Genomic DNA, 19769 nt, shown 5'->3' with positions numbered 1-19769 from the left:
CTAAAAACATATTTACGAAGCACGATGTCACAGACAAGATTGACAGGACTTGCCTTGCTGCACATTCGTTACAAATTGGACAGTGACTTTGATAAAATAATTCGTAGGTTTGCAAGGCTCCATCCAAGAAAAATGCAACTTGCATATATATTGTCCGATTGACTCCAGAAGCCAGGAGAGGGGACTTTAAGCAATTAAAATTGAAAAAATTTTCCAGAGAGGGGCATGCCCCTGGACCTCCCTTGATTCTTATGCCTTCGGCGCTCAGTTGTCAGTAAAACGGTCAGGATTTTCCCTAGATACGCACCTGGACAACAAATAACTTGGGATCAATTCCAAGTTGCTTTTAACTGGGATTTTGAGCTTGACCTAGCCAGTAAAATGAGGAATAAGCTTGCAGAAGATGTACTTGACTCCAAGATGCTATTTCTCATGCAGGTACAAAATCACAGCTAATTCGATTACTGTGTTTTTTTTTTTGAGATACAATGAATATATGAAGTTCATATATTTTGAACTGCGGTATTAGATACGTATGATGCACGATCCTCGCAGTAGATAGCGCTATTTATGCAATAGCGAAAATCAGACCTGAAAAAAATCAGGCCGTACGGGACTCGAACCACTGACCTCTGCGATACTAGTGCAGCGCTCTACCAATTGAGCTAACAAGCCAACTGGGAGCAGGCCGTTAAGTTGATTACTACTGCGAGGATCGTGATCCTACTGCGAGGATCGTGCATCATACGTATCTAAACCGCAGTTCAAAATATATGAACTTCATATATTCATTGTATCTCATTTATCACTTTCACAGGTTTATTACGAATCAACTTAAAGTGCTACTGAAACGTAATTTTCATATCCGAGATTTTTGCAATATAATAGATTTTGAACGGTATTTGCAAACGCTGTGTACTTTTTTGGGCCAACGCATAGCGGAAAGTACATTTTTAACCATTCGAAGTTGACCGGCTGAGATCAAAATTGGCGGCCATCTTGGCGCGGCCAAAACAGCCCTGTGACGTCACTGGTTGTGTTCTTCTGTGAAAGAAGGGTAAAAGCATGGAGTGTGACTTGCATGTTGGGAAGACGAAAGAGAGGATTTCGGGCAAAATGCCATCCTCGTCTTCTTCATCGGCGGCCATATCAGCATCTTGGCTATCTGCGAGAGGTTCGCATGGAGAGGGAGCAAAATTCCCGACTGATACCGACAATGAATCTCTACCAGTCTATTTAGTTAATCGACAACTGACGAGATCCACAAGATTAGGATCGAAACCGCAGTCTTGCCTGACCATCTACAGAAAATGTCGAAAGACATTATAACGGCAGATGGGCTACTAAACGCCCTGGACCAAAGCAATGCCATTCAGAGAATGAAAACATGGAAGCCTCATACGACACCGCCACTGAAGATGATCTACTCGGCAAGTCTGAGGATAACCAACAAATCCCTCTGTACAAAATGCCCAGCAGAACATGCCCAGAATCCCTACAATATAGGGTGAGGGCCAGAATCAGAGCAGACGAGGATTTCAAAAATGAGATAAAGCAAATCCTTAACAACGCGGAGCAAGAGACAATAAAGGCGATCGTGTGCTTCTATGAACGTGAAATCGGTCGTTTTAATACCGAAATAAAGAAAAGAAAACGAGCCAAAACGGCTGGAAAACTGAACACTAAAAACTGTAGTACGATCGAATCAGCCCGCGTGGCGCAAGCTTAAAGCAATCAAGACAACTTAACGATCGAGACAGTAAAAAAAAAATAGCTCTACATCTACAAAGGTAAACGATTCGAAAAAGACGCAATCCCTGATGTGCGTACTCAGTGCCACACAAAAAGCAAATTCTCATGAAAAACTGGCATTTAATAGAAACACAACCACTACTGAGCGAACTATACAGAAACCCGCCGCCCGTATCTTACAAAAGAGGACGGTCGCCCAAAGCATAGTTAGTGAGGGCTAAACTTTGAATATGCTACTCTAAACACACGCTGGGGAGTCATGTAGGCCTGTCAACCCCATTTTACGGCACCATCTTCCTCTTCGCTTCTGGAGACAACTTCGTTTCGTTCAGAAGAAGATTCACTTGAGAAAACTTCAATATCTGCCATCTCCTTCGCCCACGAATACAAACAAACAGTGGGTGAAATAAACCACGCTATCGGAGTGAACACAACCAGTGACGTCATCAATCCATTTCGCTCGGTACCAGAGCCCGGACATGGTTTTGTGTAAAATTTTTGATTTGAACGGTTAAAAAAGATATCTTTCGCCTCATTTTGGCCAAAGCAAATTATCTCATGATGATCACCATATTCAAAACTACAGGTTAGAGCAAAAATTTCAGATACGAAAATTTCGTTTCAGTAGCACTTCAACGGCCTGCTCCCAGTTGGCTTGTTAGCTCAATTGGTAGAGCGCTGCACTAGTATCGCAGAGGTCACTGGTTCGAGTCCCGTACAGGCCTGATTTTTTTCAGGTCTGATTTTCGCTATTGCATAAATAGCGCTATCTACTGCGAGGATCGTGCATCATACGTATGTTTTTTTTCTTATTAAATATCGAGTTTCCAGATGGGATTTGAACCCACGACCCTCCGTGATCTAGTCGGATGCTCTAACCACTGAGCTACAGGAGACTCCATGGTGAGCAAGGGTCAATTAGTGGGTATTGACTGGAACCGCATCACACTAGATCACGGAGGGTCGTGGGTTCAAATCCCATCTGGAAACTCGATTTTTAAAAATTGTTTATTTTCATTTTTTCTTATTGTCTATCTATAATTTCACTTCTTTAGCTCTGTCAATTATTTCATTTTGCTGCTGTTAACTGTTTTTTCATCTTTTCGTGATCAACAGTGTCATATTAATGATACAAACAAGAATATTAAATTATTTCATGCATTAATTACGCTTTACAACGAAGACGATTGACATGTTATGCAATTTAAACATTTTCAACATCCAATAAAAAAGTGTTATTAATATTTATCCTTCTTTTAGTCCACTCGACTAACATTTTCATATTTATAAATCAAACCAAATAATATAACAGCTTCCATTTTTCACTTATATCAGAGAAATACCAGGAACAAGTTGCAGCCAGTACTGGAGAAGATGAGTCAGCCCTGGATTCTGTTATTTCTCTTTTAGAGCACACTAGTGAACTTGTCAACCTATTTAATGACAGGATGTACATAAATTCGCCAAACGATTTAAGACTGCAGAAGCTTAACAATTTTTATAGTTGGATGTGTCAGTGGGAAGAAAACCCTGGAGGAAACAGAAAATAGACCGGTTCACGCTCTTGAGTGCATGCTGGGTAATTAGGGCAAGCAAATCCAAAATGGCGGACACGCTCGGCTACACTCTTTTGCTTGATCTGAATACTTAATGAATATCGGCTTTGTTTCAGAACTGGTCGCAATTTTTAGTATTGACAGTTCAAGATAAAAGTCACAGCTACATTTTGAGCTCTGTATTTTCGATTTTAATGCGTCAAAAAATAAGATATATAATGGTTAACTACCGATGTTGTGTTGGAGGTTGTAACAACGACTCAAGATATCCAAAAAAGATAGTGAAACGGTCACATGTCGAAAATCTTCGCTGGCATTTTATTCCGAAGGATCCAAAGAAAAGAGCCCAATGGATTGCCAGCATATCCAAAGGACTTGTTGGATTCGAACCCGGCAACTACAAGACTGTTTGTTCGAATCACTTTCAATATGGAAAGCCAACGTACTCCTCACCAACTCCAACTTTGTATATGGTGCCAAGTGACTCTAACAAACCTTCACCCAAGAAAAGAAAGCTTGTGGCAAGACACGAAGTTGTCTCTACTGCTGAGGCATCCAATAACTCAAGCTTCAAAGAAGAAGGAACTCAATGCTTGATAATAAATCCGCTAACATACGGAAGTATGAAGTTTGCTGATTTAACAACAGAGCAAGATGTCCAGCGTTTCACTGGATTCCCTAACGTAGAAACATTTCAATTAGCCATTTTCAAAACGAGCGGCGGTCTGGGTACGATTTGCCACCCTAGAGGCTCTTGGGATCGTTTGGAGGGACAGCAAGAACATGGTGGACAAGAGCAATGCAACCGTGCGAGACGCTCTCAAGGTTATTCTGACAGAAGAAGATATACCTGGTGCAAAAATTCCTCGCGAAACTGTAGAACAATGTAGCGTCGTTCAATTGAAAAGGTGGTTGCTGTGCAGGGGAGCAAAGACTACGGGAAATAAGAAAGCATTGATAACAAGGTAGGTTCACTCGAGGTGTATATTTTCATTTAGTGGTGTACATATGAGCTTAAATTATATCGAAGGAGAAATTGTGTCGTTTTATTTTGTTTCATTCCAGTCATATATCATGTTCATATTTTTCAGAGTTCAAGATTACATTAAGCATGGACTAGACGTTAAATATCTCCGTGATCCAGACGGTGGACTACACCTTCTCCGCAAGAAGGCTCAACTTGGAGTGCTGGAGGAGGAAGAGCCGCAGCTCAACCAATTCTTTCCAAAAGAAGGATACAAACCTGATTTTAAAGATTTGCCTAAGATAGCTTTTGGAACCGTTTGGCAGTTTATGATTGAAGGAGTTGAAAGTAAAAAACAACTTTCCACTGCAAAGCCCCTAGTCAAGGGATTTAACTTCTTCAAGTCAGGGCATGTTTTATACATTGGACATCTGCACCAAAATGGAAAACATTATGTAAAAAGCCAAGTTCTGCCATCGATGAAAAAAGATAAAGTATACTCTTGTTTTCTGTTAATGTCATCCATAGGTTGTGTGTTAAAAGCACACTGTAAGTGTCCTGCTGGTATTGATGGCCGTTGTAACCATGTGGCATCTACATTGTTTGCCCTTGAACAAAGCTTTAAGGAGACGAAAAGGAAAAATTCGGATGCAGCTGAGTCCTGCACATCTAAGCCTTGTAAATGGAATGTTTGTGGCAGAGCAAAAATGGACTGACTTTGTGGTTATGGGAACAGCCTCTTCCACACCTTTTTGTGAGAGAGTTTATTTCTCACAAGAACACTGGGATAGAATATTCCCAAAACTTGAATGATTTTTTAACTGCTGGATTGTACCAGAACTTTCATATCCTTGTGTGAAATATGGGCTCCCCAAAATTGATGCGCGCATGTTTTGAGAGCTTTTTGTTTTAAGAGTTTTATTCTTTTTCATCTACTAGAAAACTTATAACTGAAGTTGTATTTCTTAACATGTCCAATGTTGAATAATATCATTATACTATACGCTGCATGTTTTGGCAAACCTAGATTTAAATGTGTAGTCAAAGCATTTGCAATGCTAAACCTAAAATGCAAATGACCCAACCTACTATCATTGTGTGATGTAGCTGCTCCCCAAAGTAAGCTGAATTTGAATCACTCATTTGACTCCAATTTCAATACCAATATTATTGTTTGGTCCAAACAAAATTTATTTCATTACACCATTTAATGAAAGTTATTGCAATATGAATGTTTTCGTGTTTCATCATCAACATGTGTCATGACAGTTAACAATATTACATGATAATTTTTAATTTATAAGAGGGGGTTGAAAATTTGACAAAGCACAGACCACTACAAGCATGTCTGATGCAATAGGTGCAATAGTAATTGGTATCTTATGGTCGAAGATGTGCCAGTTCTTTATACGTTCCATGAGCCGCTCCACATGAACTCTTAGGCTAGCAACCACCTTGTTGTGATTTGTTTCATTTGTGGAAAACTGTATCTTCTGTTCTAAAAATTTTGGTATAACAAGGCTTGCACCAACAGAAGCTAATTCATCCTGACAATTGAACCCTTTGTCAGCCAGTACCTGGTCACCAGGATTTAGTCTGTCTAGAAAACCACTAAGAACAGTTATTTCCTTATCTGAGGTTGAACCAGGAAATAAGTCACTCACAAAACATAAAACACCGCTTGGCGTTATGCCCAACAGTGATTTCATGGTGGTTCTTGACTTGTATGATGAAAAACAGGTAGACTGTGAATCAAGAGCAGATGGCCTCTCCATTTCAAATTCCGTGCAATCGACAATGACTGTTACGTTAGGTAACAGTTTCTTAAAACTGTCAGGCCTATAACATTGAAGTACTTCTCTTGGGGGGATGATGATAAGAGGTTCAAATTCCCTCCTCAAAAATGGAATCCAGGCATTTACAATCTTAGAGACAGTTGATCTTGAAACCAAAAATCGATGAGCAAGATCATTCTCAAACAAACCCAGCCTCAAGCGCAGCATAACAAGGGTAAACTCCTGGAATTTAGTAAGTACTCTGGGTCTCCCAACATTACCGTTCGTGGTGGTCCTTTTGTGCCCATAATTAATATTGCTAGAGGCTTGTTCTACAGTTTTGTAACAAAGAATAAAAGCATTGTAATCGGGAAAGCCGGTGTAGAATGCAATATCATCATCTTTATCTTTAAATTTGTTTATGTCAAATCTATTGTTATCTAAAGCATGCTTCAAGCTTTCGATTTCCTTTTGTAATTTGCTGTTCACCTCTTTTATGTTGTTGTTTTCTTTCTCCAACTGCTGAATCTCTCCCTTAAGCTTAACAATTTCTTGTTCTCTTGTTTGCATTCTGTTGTATAAACTGTTTAGTTGGTCTCCAGTAAGTAACGTTTGCATTTCCACACTGGTACTGGTGTCAGCATTAACATTCATATTTTCTGTCTGTTCTTCAAATTTAAAGTTCGCTTCCTGTGGTAATTGAGCAAGTGCTGTTTTTCTTTTTTTGGTTTGCTCTATTTTCTGTACATCTTCGAAACTGGCCCTCTTGCGTTCTCTACGTTGAGCTGTCGGTTTTGTCCATGGAAAAATTGAAGGCAAGTGCGTTCTGCTAAGTTTTTCTCCTCCATCGAAATGAACTGAGCAAATCCGCGTACTCGTAGAATCTAATTTCAGAGTCTCGTTCCTCATAAGAACCACGTACTTTCTACGTATATGAGGGTCTTTTGGAATTCTATAATACTGAAGGTTAGGTGCATTTCTGTAACTATTAGTGCAGCCTGGAATACAGCAGTTATAGTGTGCCATGTTTGTCACACGTCAGCTGTGCGTTTGTTTACCTTCACGCTGTCCCTCCAAACGATCCCAAGAGCCTTTATGGTGGCAAATCGTACCCAGACCGCCGCTCGTTTTGAAAATGGCTAATTGATGTTTAATACACTCTTTGAAAAAGCCATGTGTATGCACTACTGGAAAGGAGACAAAGAAAGTGCTTTGAAGGACACCACCAAGCCCAGGTCAAATAATGTACAGAGAGCTCTAACCTTGGAGCAAGAGTTTTTGCTAACCATGATGCGAATCAAGCTAGGACTCTTTGTATTTGATCTGGCTTTAAGGTTCAAAGTTTCCGAGGCGACTGTCAGCTCTGTCTTTACCACTTGGGTTAAGCTGATGTCTAAAGAATTAAAGTGGATGATTTCCTGGCCAGATAGGTATTTAATTCAAAGAAATATGCCTGATATGTTTCGACGATATTACAGAAAGTGTAGAGTCATCATTGACTGCACAGAACTATTCTCTGAAACCCCATCAAGCTTAGAGAATGCGGCAATGTGTTGGTCAAATTACAAACAACACTACACGTTAAAGTTTTTGATAGGGATAACACCAAATGGCCACATATCATTTGTCTCTGAGACCTTCAGTGGGAGGTCATCTGATGTTTTTATTGTAGAAAACAGTGGTTTCTTAAACTATCTTCAGCCACATGACCAAGTTATGGCAGACAGGGGATTCAAGATTCATGACCTGTTAGCATACTACCAATGTTCTCTAACAATTCCACCCTCCAAGCATTCCAATCTCCAGATGTCAGGTGCTGATGTTAGGAACACATCACTTATTGCTAATGTACGGATTTATGTCGAGCAGGCTATCAAGCGAATTAAAGACTTTGCTATGTTAAAGCAAGAAATTCCCATTAGCATTCTTTCCCATTTGGATGACATAATCATCATTTGTGCAGCAATATGTAATATGAAAAAGCCTTTGAGTACATAGATTTCATTTCATCAATTATGTTTGCATTTTGTACCAGTCCAAAATGTTCCCATTCAATTTTCTCACAGGTTATAAGCTATGGTAGTCAAGTTTATTTACACATCTTCTAGAATACAATTCCTTTATGGAATTACACAAACATGTTTGTATATAGCTACAACAATGTTCAAACAATAACTTTGAAACTTTAGTATCATCCGCACTATTTTGTACTATTTTGTACTATTTAGTAGTTTGTTGAGGTCATATTGCTTCCACTCTATAATTTTAATCATTATCTATTGCTTGTTCATTGCAAAATCTGCAAATGAATGTTGATTCTTGTTCAAAATTTGAGCAGGCCCAGTGAAACCATAGCATACAACATTCACACTGAACACTGTTTTCATCATCACATTCAATTTCATCTGGCTCAAGACAGGGTTTTTCACAGACAGCACAATAATAAATAGGCCTAGTACCTAGCAACACCCTAGCAACATAAGTCTTGAAAAAAATTGTTAGATTTGGTATGATATCTTGCCACAGTTTTAAATCAAACTCAATAATTTCAATATGAGCACCACTAAGTGGAGTCCAAACAACAAAAAAGGTTTTAGGACATCCTGTTAGGGCCATTTGTCCTTGTATCTGGTAATAATAACTGTGGGTTCTCTTGAGCATGATATTCCCATTCACTAATTCTAGATAAGTTGTATTGTTCCAATGCTCATCAAATTTCATGTCTGCAAGTGAGTATGGACATTTATACTCAATACAAGAATGACCACAGCAATCGCAGTGAAAAATACCATCTGGGGTAGCTCCCACAAAAGGGTAAGTTTTAGATATAAACAAGCCACAAGTCTGAAGCTTTGCATTTTTGTGTTTTTTGGATTCTTGTGCAAAGAATGATGCAGCAGCATCTCTCTCATGTTCTCTTCCCCATTTAATGGCAGGTATCATTGACAGATCGGTACAATCTAAAATTCGCTCAAGAAGAGGTGTTACTTTGCAATTTGGCTTTCTTTTTCTAAGAATTGTTTTTGTCTTTGTGTATACTTCATGAAAATGAGATGCAGTTATTCTACCTTTTCTTTGCTCTTTCCATATACTGGAGTTAGCCTGATCCCTTGTGGCCTTTTCTAATTCTTTAATGCTACTGTCATTGAAAGATAATTGTTCCAGAAATTGTCTCACTAATTCATCAGCATCTACACCATTGTTTTTAGAGGATATATCATCAGCTATAATTTGTAGTGATGGGGGAACATCATCAGAAGTTGGTGGTGCATATGAAATATGGATGACAGCATCAGGATTTATGTTTCGAAGAGAAGCTAGAAACTTTTGCTTGCTTTCTTCGGTAACAACCCTCAAGGATTCTGGCCGAGGATCAAAGTTCTGTTTTTCCTTGCTATTAATAGCATAACTTGGGTTTTCTTTGACTACCTTGTGGCTTTGGAACACCATGTCCTTTAATTTCATGGGTTGGATGTCTTTCTTGCTAGTATTATTCCACACACATGCCTTATCTGTGCAGGAAGGATCTGTGAAACCTTTCTGGTTGGCAAACTCAACTTTATATAAAAGGGCTATGACATGATTACAGCACTGACTGTATCCAGCTGTACAGCTACAATATGCCCCAAGAATTTCACCGGGAGATTTACAAATTATCCACACTTTATGAGGTTCTTCGCGAATTCTTTGAGATGGAGTGACAGATGCAAACAACAGAACTTTGTCTTGTCCATGAATTGTTTTTGAGTATACAGTGTGCACAAAACCACTTTTAAAGTATGAATACGCTTTTCTGATTTTATATTGACCAATATAGTCAGTGTCGAAAGCTTTTTTTCCAAGTATAAACGAGAATATTTGACCAATGTTTGTATGCGGCCACTTTGTTACACAGTCCTCCCAATCGACCATGGATAACGGATCCTTTATACCGCATGTGCGTAGTAGTTCTACATGTTCATTTTGTAGTGACTTGGCTTGGCTTTCGGCCGAATCTCGAATAGGCGTTTTATGTTCAAAAGCTACCAAAGCACGAGCAGCAAGATCCGAGTGTGTCCCTCCAGAGGGCAAACCTCGCTGTTTAAGATAAAACTGCAATTCCCCACATGAAAGTTCCAAAAAATCTTCGAGGTGCGTGGCCATGATCGTGTTGTTGGAATATTGAACTGTCAACGACTTTTGAGCGAGATGGCAATAACATAAAGAGCTCAAAATGTAGCTGTGACTTCTATATTGAACTATAAGTATTCAGATCGAGCAAAAGAGTGTTGTTCGTATCCGCCATTTTGGATTTGCTTGCCCTAATTACCCAGCATGCACTCAAGAGCGTGAACCGGTCTATACTTTATCTCAAGCAAGTTATGCTTTGATTTACAATCCATGTGCCTTCGTTTTCAGTCACTGGTCCACTACAAATTAGGCAAGTTTCCCAAGTCAGTAATTAAACCAGCAATTGGGAATCAATACTGCGCAGAGAACCACTTTTGTCAAATCCGTTTGTGTAATGGTCAAAAATGACAATCCTACTTTCTTACCGCAACAGTCTTCACAAAATTCAATTAGACTGCTGCCAGAGAAACCAACCCCAGCCTTGCTGTCTTAGACTTTGCGGAGGAAAATGTTCGGATTGTGTCCAAGTTGCTTGTCCAAATTCAGAATAAGTGGAGAGGAATTGTACAGCAGACTAGAGTTTTGAAGTGGGATGGAATTTATCCTTCCTTTATAGAATTTTCTACCTTTGTGAAGGAATGTGCTGAGAAGGCAAACATCCCTGAGCTTCAAGAACTGTCCAGAGCTAAAGAGATTGTCAAGTTTAGTGGTCCTATCAGAAGGGCAGTCAAAGGTGCAGATGCCAACTCTTTCGCCACTCAAGTATCTCAACCGAGTAGCAGCTCAAGTACGCCACCAAGACATGCTGCAAGGGAGGTCTCTAAGTCCTGCTTGTTTTGCAAGGATAAGCATTGCCTTTATGAATGTAAAAAGTTTGCAGAGAAACCACACAAAGAAAGGGAACACTTTTTCTTTGAAAACTTTCTATGCCTTGGATGTGCTTCTAGTAGTCGGCACCAAGTGGCCTCTTGCAAGAATAAACTGACCTGTTGCACTTGTTCTGGAAAGCACCCCACCTGTCTCCATTTTCAGAAAGCCCCAAGTGAGAGCATCACAAACTGTACAAATGTTTGTATGATTCCTCAACAGGAATGCGGCTCACACCATGCTATGATTGTACCAAAATGGGTTAGATCAACAAGTGAACCTAGCAAGGAAGTCCTTCAATATGCTGTGCTAGATGACCAGTCTAACGCGAGTTTCGTATCGCAAAGTCTGTGTAAGCAATTGAACTTGCAGGGTCCATCAACAGATCTACTTTTAATTACAGTGCAAGAACGAAATGTACACATACAAAGCAATCGCATTTGTCATGTAGAGGTGTTGGATTATCAAAGGGAGCATGCTGTCAGGCTGCCATTGTTGTTCAAGCATGATGTTATATACCTGCCAGCCGTTCTCAGATTCCCAAAGTCAAGGTAGCCCAAGAATGGGAACATTTACACCCCATTGCCGATAAGCTGATGCCGTATAATCCTGATGTAGAGATCTCACTGCTTATTGGAAATAACTGTTCCAGTATCGTTAGGCCCAGAGAAGTTCTAGTGGGAGGTGATGACGAACCCTATGAGCAGAGATCCTTGATGGTATGGGGTATTATTGGCAGAGTTTCCAAGTCCCCTACCAATTGTAACAAGAATGAAGCCGTCTGTAACAAAGCAGTGGTTGTTGAGATGCACCAGCACTTTTCCCTTTCAATGAAGGTAAAGGAGGTCATCAATCCACAGAAGATTCTGCAAGTCCTCGAGTCAGATTTTGTCGAAAATTCCTCAAGGAGCAAGCCCTACTCGGTAGAAGGCAGAGGATTTCTCACAATCCTAAAGAATGGAATAAAAAAGAGAGCAGACAGGCACTATGAGATGCCGCTCCCCTTAAAGTCAGATTGCCTTTCTCTTCGTTTTAACTGACAGCTAGCAGTTAAGAGGTGCAATCAGCTCCTTACAAGGTTTAAAAGAAACCCTAAGTTCCTTGAAGACTATCAAGTATTTATGAAAGACATAATTGAGCTATGTGCTGAGAAAGTACCAACCGACCTCCTAGACGTTCGAAACGGAAGAGTTAACTGTGTGCCTCACACCGGGGTGTATCACCCGAAAAAGAAAGATCAAATCAGAGTGGTTTTTGATTGTTCAGCACAACATGAAGGAGTGTCCTTAAACGACCACCTGCTGCAAGGCCCTGATCAGATGTACACTATGCTGGGAATTCTGTGCAGATTCAGAGAACAAAGTTTGGCTTTCATGACTGACATTAAGGGTATGTTTCATCAGTTTATGGTGTCTGAACAACACAGAGACCTTCTGCGGTTTTTGTGGTGGAAGGACGGAGATCCTAGTAATGAAGTGGTCGAGTACAGAATGAAAGTTCATCTATTCGGTGCGGGAAGCTCTCCGAGCTGTGCCAATTTTGGTCTCAAACGAGCAGCAGATGATGGTGAAGATGAATATGGGAAGGAAGCTGCTGACTTTATACACCATGATTTTTACGTAGATGACGGACTCAAATCTGTCCCTAATGTGGAGAAGGCTGTCAACCTGATAAAGGCAAGTCAAGGAATTTGTGCTAAGGCAGGACTGAAGGTGCACAAAATTATGCCCAACAGAAGAGACGTTCTCGAATCGTTTCCAGTGGAAGAACAGGCAAAAGGCTTAGAGAGGTAGACCTGAAGATCGATCCTCTTCCCATTGAACGTGCTTTGGAAGTAGTTTGGTGCGTTGACAATGATAGCTTCCAATTTCGCTTAGAGCTGTGTGATCGTCCCTTTACTCGCCGTGGTGTCCTCAACAGTGAGTTCCATTTACGACCCTGCTGGTTGTGTCACCAGTAACATTAAAAGGCAAACAAATTCTTGAACAAATGTGCCAGGATAAACTTGATTGGGACAGTCCTGTTTCGGAGAATCTATGTCCTCAGTGGGAGTATTGATGTCAGGATGTTCTAAACTTGAAACAGTTGCAGATCCCATGGTGTTTTAAGCCTGCTGCCGCCACTGTGTCAGCCAAAATGAGTGAATTTCTGCGTGAAGAATTGCCCTATCCAGAAGTTAGAGAATACTACTGGACAGACAGTAAAATTGTGCTGGGATATGTCCAAAATGAAGCAAAAAGATTTCACGTGTATATTGCAAATCGTGTTCAGCAAATCCGTAAGGCCACAGTTCCAAGTTCTTGGCTGTACGTTAACACAGTAACTAATCCCGCTGATCATGTGTCTCATGGGCTCACAGCCTCGGAGTTGTTGCAGGGATCCAGATGGCTAACTGGACCTGAGTTTCTTTGGAAAAGTGGACCCTTCCTACCTCAGAAGGTTGAAGAGTTTGAAGTGAAAGCAAATGACCCTGACGTGAAGAAGGCAAGTGTCCTCAAGTGTCATGTAACAAGTTCTGCTACCCAGCCATTTGAGAAGTTTAAGTCTGATCGCTTGTGCCATATTTCGAGCTGGCAGCTTCTGCTGAGAGTGCAAAGATTACCAGACCTCTCAAGAAAGTACCAATTACACTGGTGGAGCTTCCGACAGCAGAGAGAGAATTACTTAAGATTATTCAACGTGATCATTTTCATAAAAAATTACAAGTTTTAGAAGAACTTACTGTGGTGCAAGAAATGACTTCTAGGAAGTTGGCAAGACAGAAATCTGACCATCAAGAAGTCAAGCTGTTTGTACCGTTTGGATCCATTCCTAAACGAAAATGGTCTAATCCGTGTAGGTGGCCGCATTAAACGAGCTCATCTACCTTTTGCAACAAAACATCCGGTTGTCCTTCCCCATAAGAGCCCTTTTACAAATCTACTGATCCGCTTCTGTCACGCCAAAGTGAATCACATGGGAAGAGGAATCACCCAAAATGAGTTATGCCAAAGAGGCTACTGGGTTGTTGGTGGCTCCTCAGCTGTATCAAGTTGCATCTCTCAGTGTGTAACCTATAGAAAGTTGCGGGGAGTTCCCCAAGTTTAGAAGATGGCTGAATTACCTTTCGATCGCATCGGACCATCACTGCCATTTTCATACTGTGCGGTTGACTTTTTTCGACCTTTTCTGATCAAGGAAAAGAGAAGTGAAGTAAAGCATTAGGGGGTCATTTATTTCTGGTTAGCTAGCAGAAGCGTACATCTGGAGATGGCCAATTTTCTGAACACCTCCTCCTTTATCAATGCCTCGAGTCGTTTCTTAGGTCAACATGGTCCTGTCAGACAACTTCGTTGTGATCAAGGAACAAACCTCATAGGCGCCCAAAACGAATTGAGAGCAGCTCTTGAAGAATTAGATCAGGAACATTTACCTGATTACCTTGTGGAGAGTGGTTACTATTTGAGATGAATACGCCCCACTCTAACCATATGGGTGGCTCATGGGAACTGTCCGTAACGCTTTGGAACCACTACTCCTTAGTGTTGGTACTCAGCTGGATGACGAAGTCTTCAGGACTTTCATGGCTGAGGCAGAATGTATCGTTAACTCTAGACCACTGACCACAAACCATCTGAACGAGCCGGGGGCACCAGGACCCCTCACTCCCAACCATTTACTCACCCTTAAAGCCTAAAGTAGTGCTTCCACCGCCTGGGAAGTTCCAGAGAACAGACATGTATTGTCAAAAGTGGTGGTGAAGAGTGCAGTATGTCGCCAATGAGTTCTGGCTCAGATGGCATCATGAGTTTTTGCAGAATCTGCAAATTCGTGTTAAGTGGGTTCATCCAAAACGAAACCTGTCAGTTGGAGATGTGGTCTTATCAAAGGAAGAAGAAGGTCTACGCAGCCAGTGGCCACTCGCTAGAGTTGTTGAGGTCTACCCCAGCGAAGATGGGTATGTCAGAAAGGTCAAAATTATGAAAGCTGATGGAGAGCTCAACCAAGGGAGATGTCTCAGGCCCCCTACATTCTTGGACAGGCCAATTAACAAGTTGGTGCTGCTATTACCATCTGAAGAGCCAGTTGCTTTTAACGAATGGGAGACCAGGGAATTCGCCAATGAGGAGCCAAGTAGCCAGTGTCAAGAATGAGCGATCTGTCGTAAACACTTTATTCTGCCTTTAACCCTTAACGTTAGTAATTGTTAGGCAACAATTAGGGGAGCCATATGACTGCAGCGCCGTGCAGTCAGTTCGTTATGCTTTCAACCAGCAGTAATAAATGCAAGTGCTTAGTTGTCGTGCCCGTTTTGGTACTTAGCCACCATTTTGTTAGTTATTTCGGTTCCACGTGTACAGCTGAGGTCAGTTCAAGATATTATTTGTAATCGTGGTTCATCGGGACCCTTCCTGAGTAGTATACAACCTAAACGGTGAGAACTATTTCAAGAACATTCTATTGAACATTTTTATTTTGGATTATTTTTGCTCGATGACTCGAAGTTAGGTAAATTGCATGTTAAACCTTTTTATTTCGTTTCACTAGAATGTTATCTCAGGACTTTGGAATATCTGTATGTGGTTTATTGACATGTGTCGAGTTTGTTCCTATGGGCCTGTGAATAAACTTCGTTTGGGATTTTGAAACTCCTCGCGTTTATGTTTTATGGGAGGCAGCCACATGTGATGGTACGAAGTGTTTGGACTTTGTTTGGTAGCTCTGCTAAAACATCATGGAGTACAGAGACCTAGTCATAAGAAGTACATGTAGCTAGCTTAAGGAAATGATCAGAAAATTTCACATCTCCTTTAAATGAAATCTTCTAACCCAAATCCATTAAAACTAGTCAGTGTAAAATGCAGACTACAGACTGCAGACTGCAGACAGGGGTAAAATGCAGACTGGGATAAAATGCAGACTGGGATAAAATGCAGACTGAGGGTAAAATAAAATGTTAATAGGAAACAACACAAGGATCAAATCCAGAACAAATGAAGATTTGGGAGTGTTTGTACACGTACCCATGACTTTTTTTCCTTTGAGTCCTGATGTGACATTTTACGAGTATGAGCACTCTTTATTTTATCCTTATGACTCATTTATATCATTCATATTTATTTTACCCTCAATCTGCATTTTACCCCTTTTCTGCAGTCTACAGTCTGCATTTTACACTGACCACAGTAAAACATGAAAAAAAGTAGTGTAATACCACTAATTTCCACATTGTTATTGCCAATTTTACTTTCCTTGTCAACATTTTATTTCCCATAACTACATATTACAAGCAGCATTTATCTGTTCCTCCTTTCATCTTTCTACATGTACACGTATCACATTCTACCCTGCTCTTCCTGATCTGTATGTCTATCACCCTCTTACCTTCTGTCTTCTATATGCTATCTGGTTTCTAAGGGCGCTTACCATTTGTCAGAACTGACTGGTCGGTTCCGACCGAACATAAATGGAATGCATCAGTTCTGAGAACTGAGAGAATTGGTTCTGGCCCAGCTGGTCCTGCCCTTGGAGTAGGGCCAACCAGTTCTCTCGCTCCTACACAGCTACACGCGTGAAATGCGCAGGAATTTTGAGTGTTTGTTTTTATATAGTCAAAGGACACGAAATGTTTAGAAAATGGCAAAGGCTGCTTCACAGACTTGTGGTAAGTATACAGAATCTAATTATTTTTTCACCTTGTCTTGATTGACGAGGATATTATTATTGCTTTCTTTAGCCATAATGGTGGTGTGTAAAACTTATGTAAATTTTTTATTGCAGAACTCGACAGTGAAGAAACGAAATTACTCACTTGGTCGACAAAAAGTACGAAATTATTAATTTCACTACGACATGAAAATGACGATCTGTTCGCAAAAGGCAAAGTCCGCAAAAGGCAAAGTCCACAAAAATGTGGCCTCGCAAAGAATTACCAAAAAGCTTAATTTAACCTCATCAGTTAAAGTTACGGGAGGACAGTGCTCTAACAAATGGAAGAAACTGGAGGAGAAATATAAAAAAGTCAAGGAGCACAATGACAAAATGGGTAACGACCAGAAAGAGTGCGACTTCCAACAAGAGCTGGAAGAGTTTTTCAGAACTGATCCGAAGATAATTCCAACGGCGACCGTTTCTTCTTTAACAGCAAAGCTGGCCACAGGCAATACATCAACGGATGATGAGGAGGAATTACCTCTGGCAAGCTGCCGAGAGCCACCAAAGAAGAAGCGACGACGCTCAAAGTCGTCCGCGACTGAAATGATTGAATTTCTGACTGAGTACAAGGAAGAAAAGCAGAAAGAGGAAGAAGCAAAAATTGTCTTTGCGCAGAAAATGCATAATGAAAAAATGGGGATAATGGAGAGATTCCTTGACGTCCTATCGAAGAAAGCAAATTGAGAACTTTTAAAACTTGGAGGTCCGGTTTATAATCTTTGTAGCCCAGCAACTCTTACCGGGACAAGTTTCATCTTCAATTAACTCTGTCAAAATTAACCTGATCCATGTAAAGTAACTTTCACTTCATACGATTTGTCTGTTTTTTATTAAGTTCCGTGAAAATACCCACCCCGCAAATTAGTTACCACTTTTGGAAAGGTTCCACATCCTTCATGCACGGTTAATACTCTTAATCATCTGGTCAGCATCTCAGCAATTTGCTAGTTTGTCTCCTTTCACAATCTGTAGGCAGCATTGTAATGTATTTCCCAACGAAATGCTGACAAGTTTATATTTTCTGTTACCTTGTCATCCTCCTGTTTTAGTTAAGGAGACCGAATTTTCATTGACTGTTTTTCAGGTTTGAACACACACCGAATGCAACTGTGCATTTTGAATTTTTCCTTTGTAAACGTAGGTACAGGTTGTTGCGAATAAACTTTGTGATGACAGACCCACATAAAGTCGTTGTGTTTTTAAGATGAGCAAGGCAACTTAAAAAATTCTACAAGTTATCTTCACCTTATAAAAAAGTATTGCATTGTAAGTTGCCATTTATTTGGTTTGAAAGGAATGGAATGTCTGTTGTAAAATATTTTGAAAATCATCCAGATGTGGCAATACATTGGACACATGAAATAGACTGTGCTTGTGGCACTTGTATGTAGACCGGCACAGTTGTGCCATGACATCATAGCTTGTAATTCCTTAGGCCCCGTCCACATGTATCCAGATATTTTTCAATCCGCAACTTTTTCTTTCCGGATACAAAAATATCCATGTCCACACGTTATGTGCTCACAGCGCATTCAAATCGAATTCACCAGTCCCCATGTATCTGGATTCACTCCGGATTCACTCTAGTACCCATGACGACTCTACATCTATTGGTTATGGAGCATGCGCCGCGGCACTGTTTCGTTTTTTTTTTGGTTTTTTTTTCAGTTTACGTGCACTAGTTTAAACAGTTAAAAACACGTCGAAATCAGTCAAGAAAGCTATGAAAAACGAGTTGACGCCATTGCTTTCCTGCTCCTTTAAGTTGTTTCTGCCAGCTGTTTTGTCCGGCAGACAACGTAAAGAGCTTCCAGATGTTTAGCGTCTTCTGGCAGAACTTATATGAGCATTTAGTATTGGAACATTTAGCTGCCTACAAGCTAAAAGACTGGAAATATAAGCCCGTGGAACAAAGAAGCTATTTATCTTTGATTGGTGGCCATATTTAACTTTGCGCAGTAGACACTGGCGCCAATTTTGTGATGTCATCGCATCAGAAAAAAAACCGGATTCGACCGTTCACACGTATCTGAAATGTTATCGGATTAAAAAATTTCCACTCTGGAGAGCAGATTAAAAAATATCTGGATTTCCTTGCGGATTCGCCGGATATGCGTGGACAATAGCCGTATCCAGAAAGAAAAAGTTGCGGATTCAAAAATATCGGGATACGTGTAAACGGGGCCTTAGAATGATATTATCTAGCTAATAGATATATGTGATACATATTGCTATGGGATTACTTGTTGAAAAATATAATAAAGGACTAGAAGAAGCTAATAAAATTATGGAAGAAGATAAGATGGAATTAAATGAAGGATTAGTAGAAATAATTGAACAGACTTCTAATATATGTTCTCCTCTTATTGAAGAAATTTAAATATCAGTGGCCTGTTTGAAATTTAAATAATTATATTTCATGAAATGGTAATCAATAAACTCAACAACTCCTTCAAAATCATTGCTGACCAAATAGTTATCTAGGTATTCTACTTTCTTTTTAAATTTAAATTGGTCCAACCTCATTGTAATTGGTTTATCGGGTTTCTTTAATTCACAATGACCTTTTCATTGTCAGTAATGATGATAAAATCAGTGATTCCTTTATGGTAAACTTTTTTTCCAAGAAGTTCACCGAAAGAATGAACAGTGCAGACTGTGGGTTATTTTCATAATGCTTAAATAAAGCTATCGTAAGGTCATATCCATTCACCATATAATATAGTTTTATAGTGTCCATATGCATGACCGTTTATCCCATTCCCAAGGATATATCGCTTATCATCAAAACAACTCAATGACACTTTTGTTCACCTCATAGCTTCCAAGTTGATGTTTGTTACTGCCTATGGTTTTCATTTTGAGATACATTTGTTTGTTGTCAAACAAAACCTCTTTGTAATTTTCATGTTTGATATCTTTTTTTATAACATCCTTTTTGATTCCCTTGGCTGTATGACTCTCTTTTATTACGACTTCTTTTTTGATTCCCGCAGCTGTATGTTTCTCTTCAACATCTTCTTTAATATAACTAAACATCTTTTATCGCAA

General features: G+C 40.0%; 4 protein-coding genes and 2 pseudogenes across 4 annotated transcripts; 5 read left to right on the top strand and 1 right to left on the bottom strand.

The window, feature by feature from the left end:
• The window catches only part of LOC148728657 (52 kDa repressor of the inhibitor of the protein kinase-like), a 1317-nt pseudogene extending 1155 nt beyond the window's left edge, over positions 1 to 162 (top strand).
• Positions 1 to 10650, top strand: part of LOC148728654 (uncharacterized) — a 23550-nt pseudogene extending 12900 nt beyond the window's left edge.
• Positions 4054 to 5282, top strand: LOC148728656 (uncharacterized). Its single transcript, XM_088724417.1, has 2 exons — positions 4054 to 4273; positions 4400 to 5282. The coding sequence occupies exons 1-2, from the start codon at positions 4092 to 4094 to the stop codon at positions 4986 to 4988; spliced, it is 771 nt and encodes a 256-aa protein (XP_088580543.1). The 5' UTR covers positions 4054 to 4091; the 3' UTR covers positions 4989 to 5282.
• On the bottom strand, positions 5440 to 7179 carry LOC148728655 (uncharacterized). The gene has a single exon (XM_088724416.1). The coding sequence runs from the start codon at positions 7071 to 7073 to the stop codon at positions 5565 to 5567; it is 1509 nt and encodes a 502-aa protein (XP_088580542.1). The 5' UTR covers positions 7074 to 7179; the 3' UTR covers positions 5440 to 5564.
• Positions 10651 to 11620: 970 nt separating the features above from the next.
• On the top strand, positions 11621 to 12817 carry LOC148728653 (uncharacterized). The gene is made up of 2 exons (XM_088725006.1): positions 11621 to 11860; positions 12068 to 12817. The coding sequence occupies exons 1-2, from the start codon at positions 11621 to 11623 to the stop codon at positions 12815 to 12817; spliced, it is 990 nt and encodes a 329-aa protein (XP_088581132.1).
• A 4179-nt stretch (positions 12818 to 16996) lies between these two features.
• Positions 16997 to 18175, top strand: LOC148728652 (uncharacterized). Its single transcript, XM_088725925.1, has one exon. The coding sequence runs from the start codon at positions 17046 to 17048 to the stop codon at positions 17400 to 17402; it is 357 nt and encodes a 118-aa protein (XP_088582051.1). The 5' UTR covers positions 16997 to 17045; the 3' UTR covers positions 17403 to 18175.
• The last annotated feature ends 1594 nt before the right edge of the window (positions 18176 to 19769 follow it).

Source organism: Stylophora pistillata, chromosome 6 (genome assembly GCF_964205215.1).
Source record: "Stylophora pistillata chromosome 6, jaStyPist1.2, whole genome shotgun sequence".
In the NCBI taxonomy this organism is placed as follows: Eukaryota; Metazoa; Cnidaria; class Anthozoa; order Scleractinia; family Pocilloporidae; genus Stylophora; species Stylophora pistillata.
This window is presented reverse-complemented; position numbering and strand designations above follow the sequence as displayed.

What these genes read in the sequence shown, in the direction of transcription:
- LOC148728653 (XM_088725006.1), top strand. Translation starts at nt 11,621, where the DNA reads ATGCCGTATAATCCTGATGTAGAGATCTCACTGCTTATTGGAAATAAC. An exon ending in ACTTTTCCCTTTCAATGAAG is followed by an intron (nt 11,861 to 12,067) that starts GTAAAGGAGGTC and finishes TTTAACTGACAG; the next exon opens with CTAGCAGTTAAGAGGTGCAA.
- LOC148728652 (XM_088725925.1), top strand. Translation starts at nt 17,046, where the DNA reads ATGGGTAACGACCAGAAAGAGTGCGACTTCCAACAAGAGCTGGAAGAG.
- LOC148728655 (XM_088724416.1), bottom strand. Translation starts at nt 7,073, where the DNA reads ATGGCACACTATAACTGCTGTATTCCAGGCTGCACTAATAGTTACAGA.
- LOC148728656 (XM_088724417.1), top strand. Translation starts at nt 4,092, where the DNA reads ATGGTGGACAAGAGCAATGCAACCGTGCGAGACGCTCTCAAGGTTATT. An exon ending in AAGAAAGCATTGATAACAAG is followed by an intron (nt 4,274 to 4,399) that starts GTAGGTTCACTC and finishes CATATTTTTCAG; the next exon opens with AGTTCAAGATTACATTAAGC.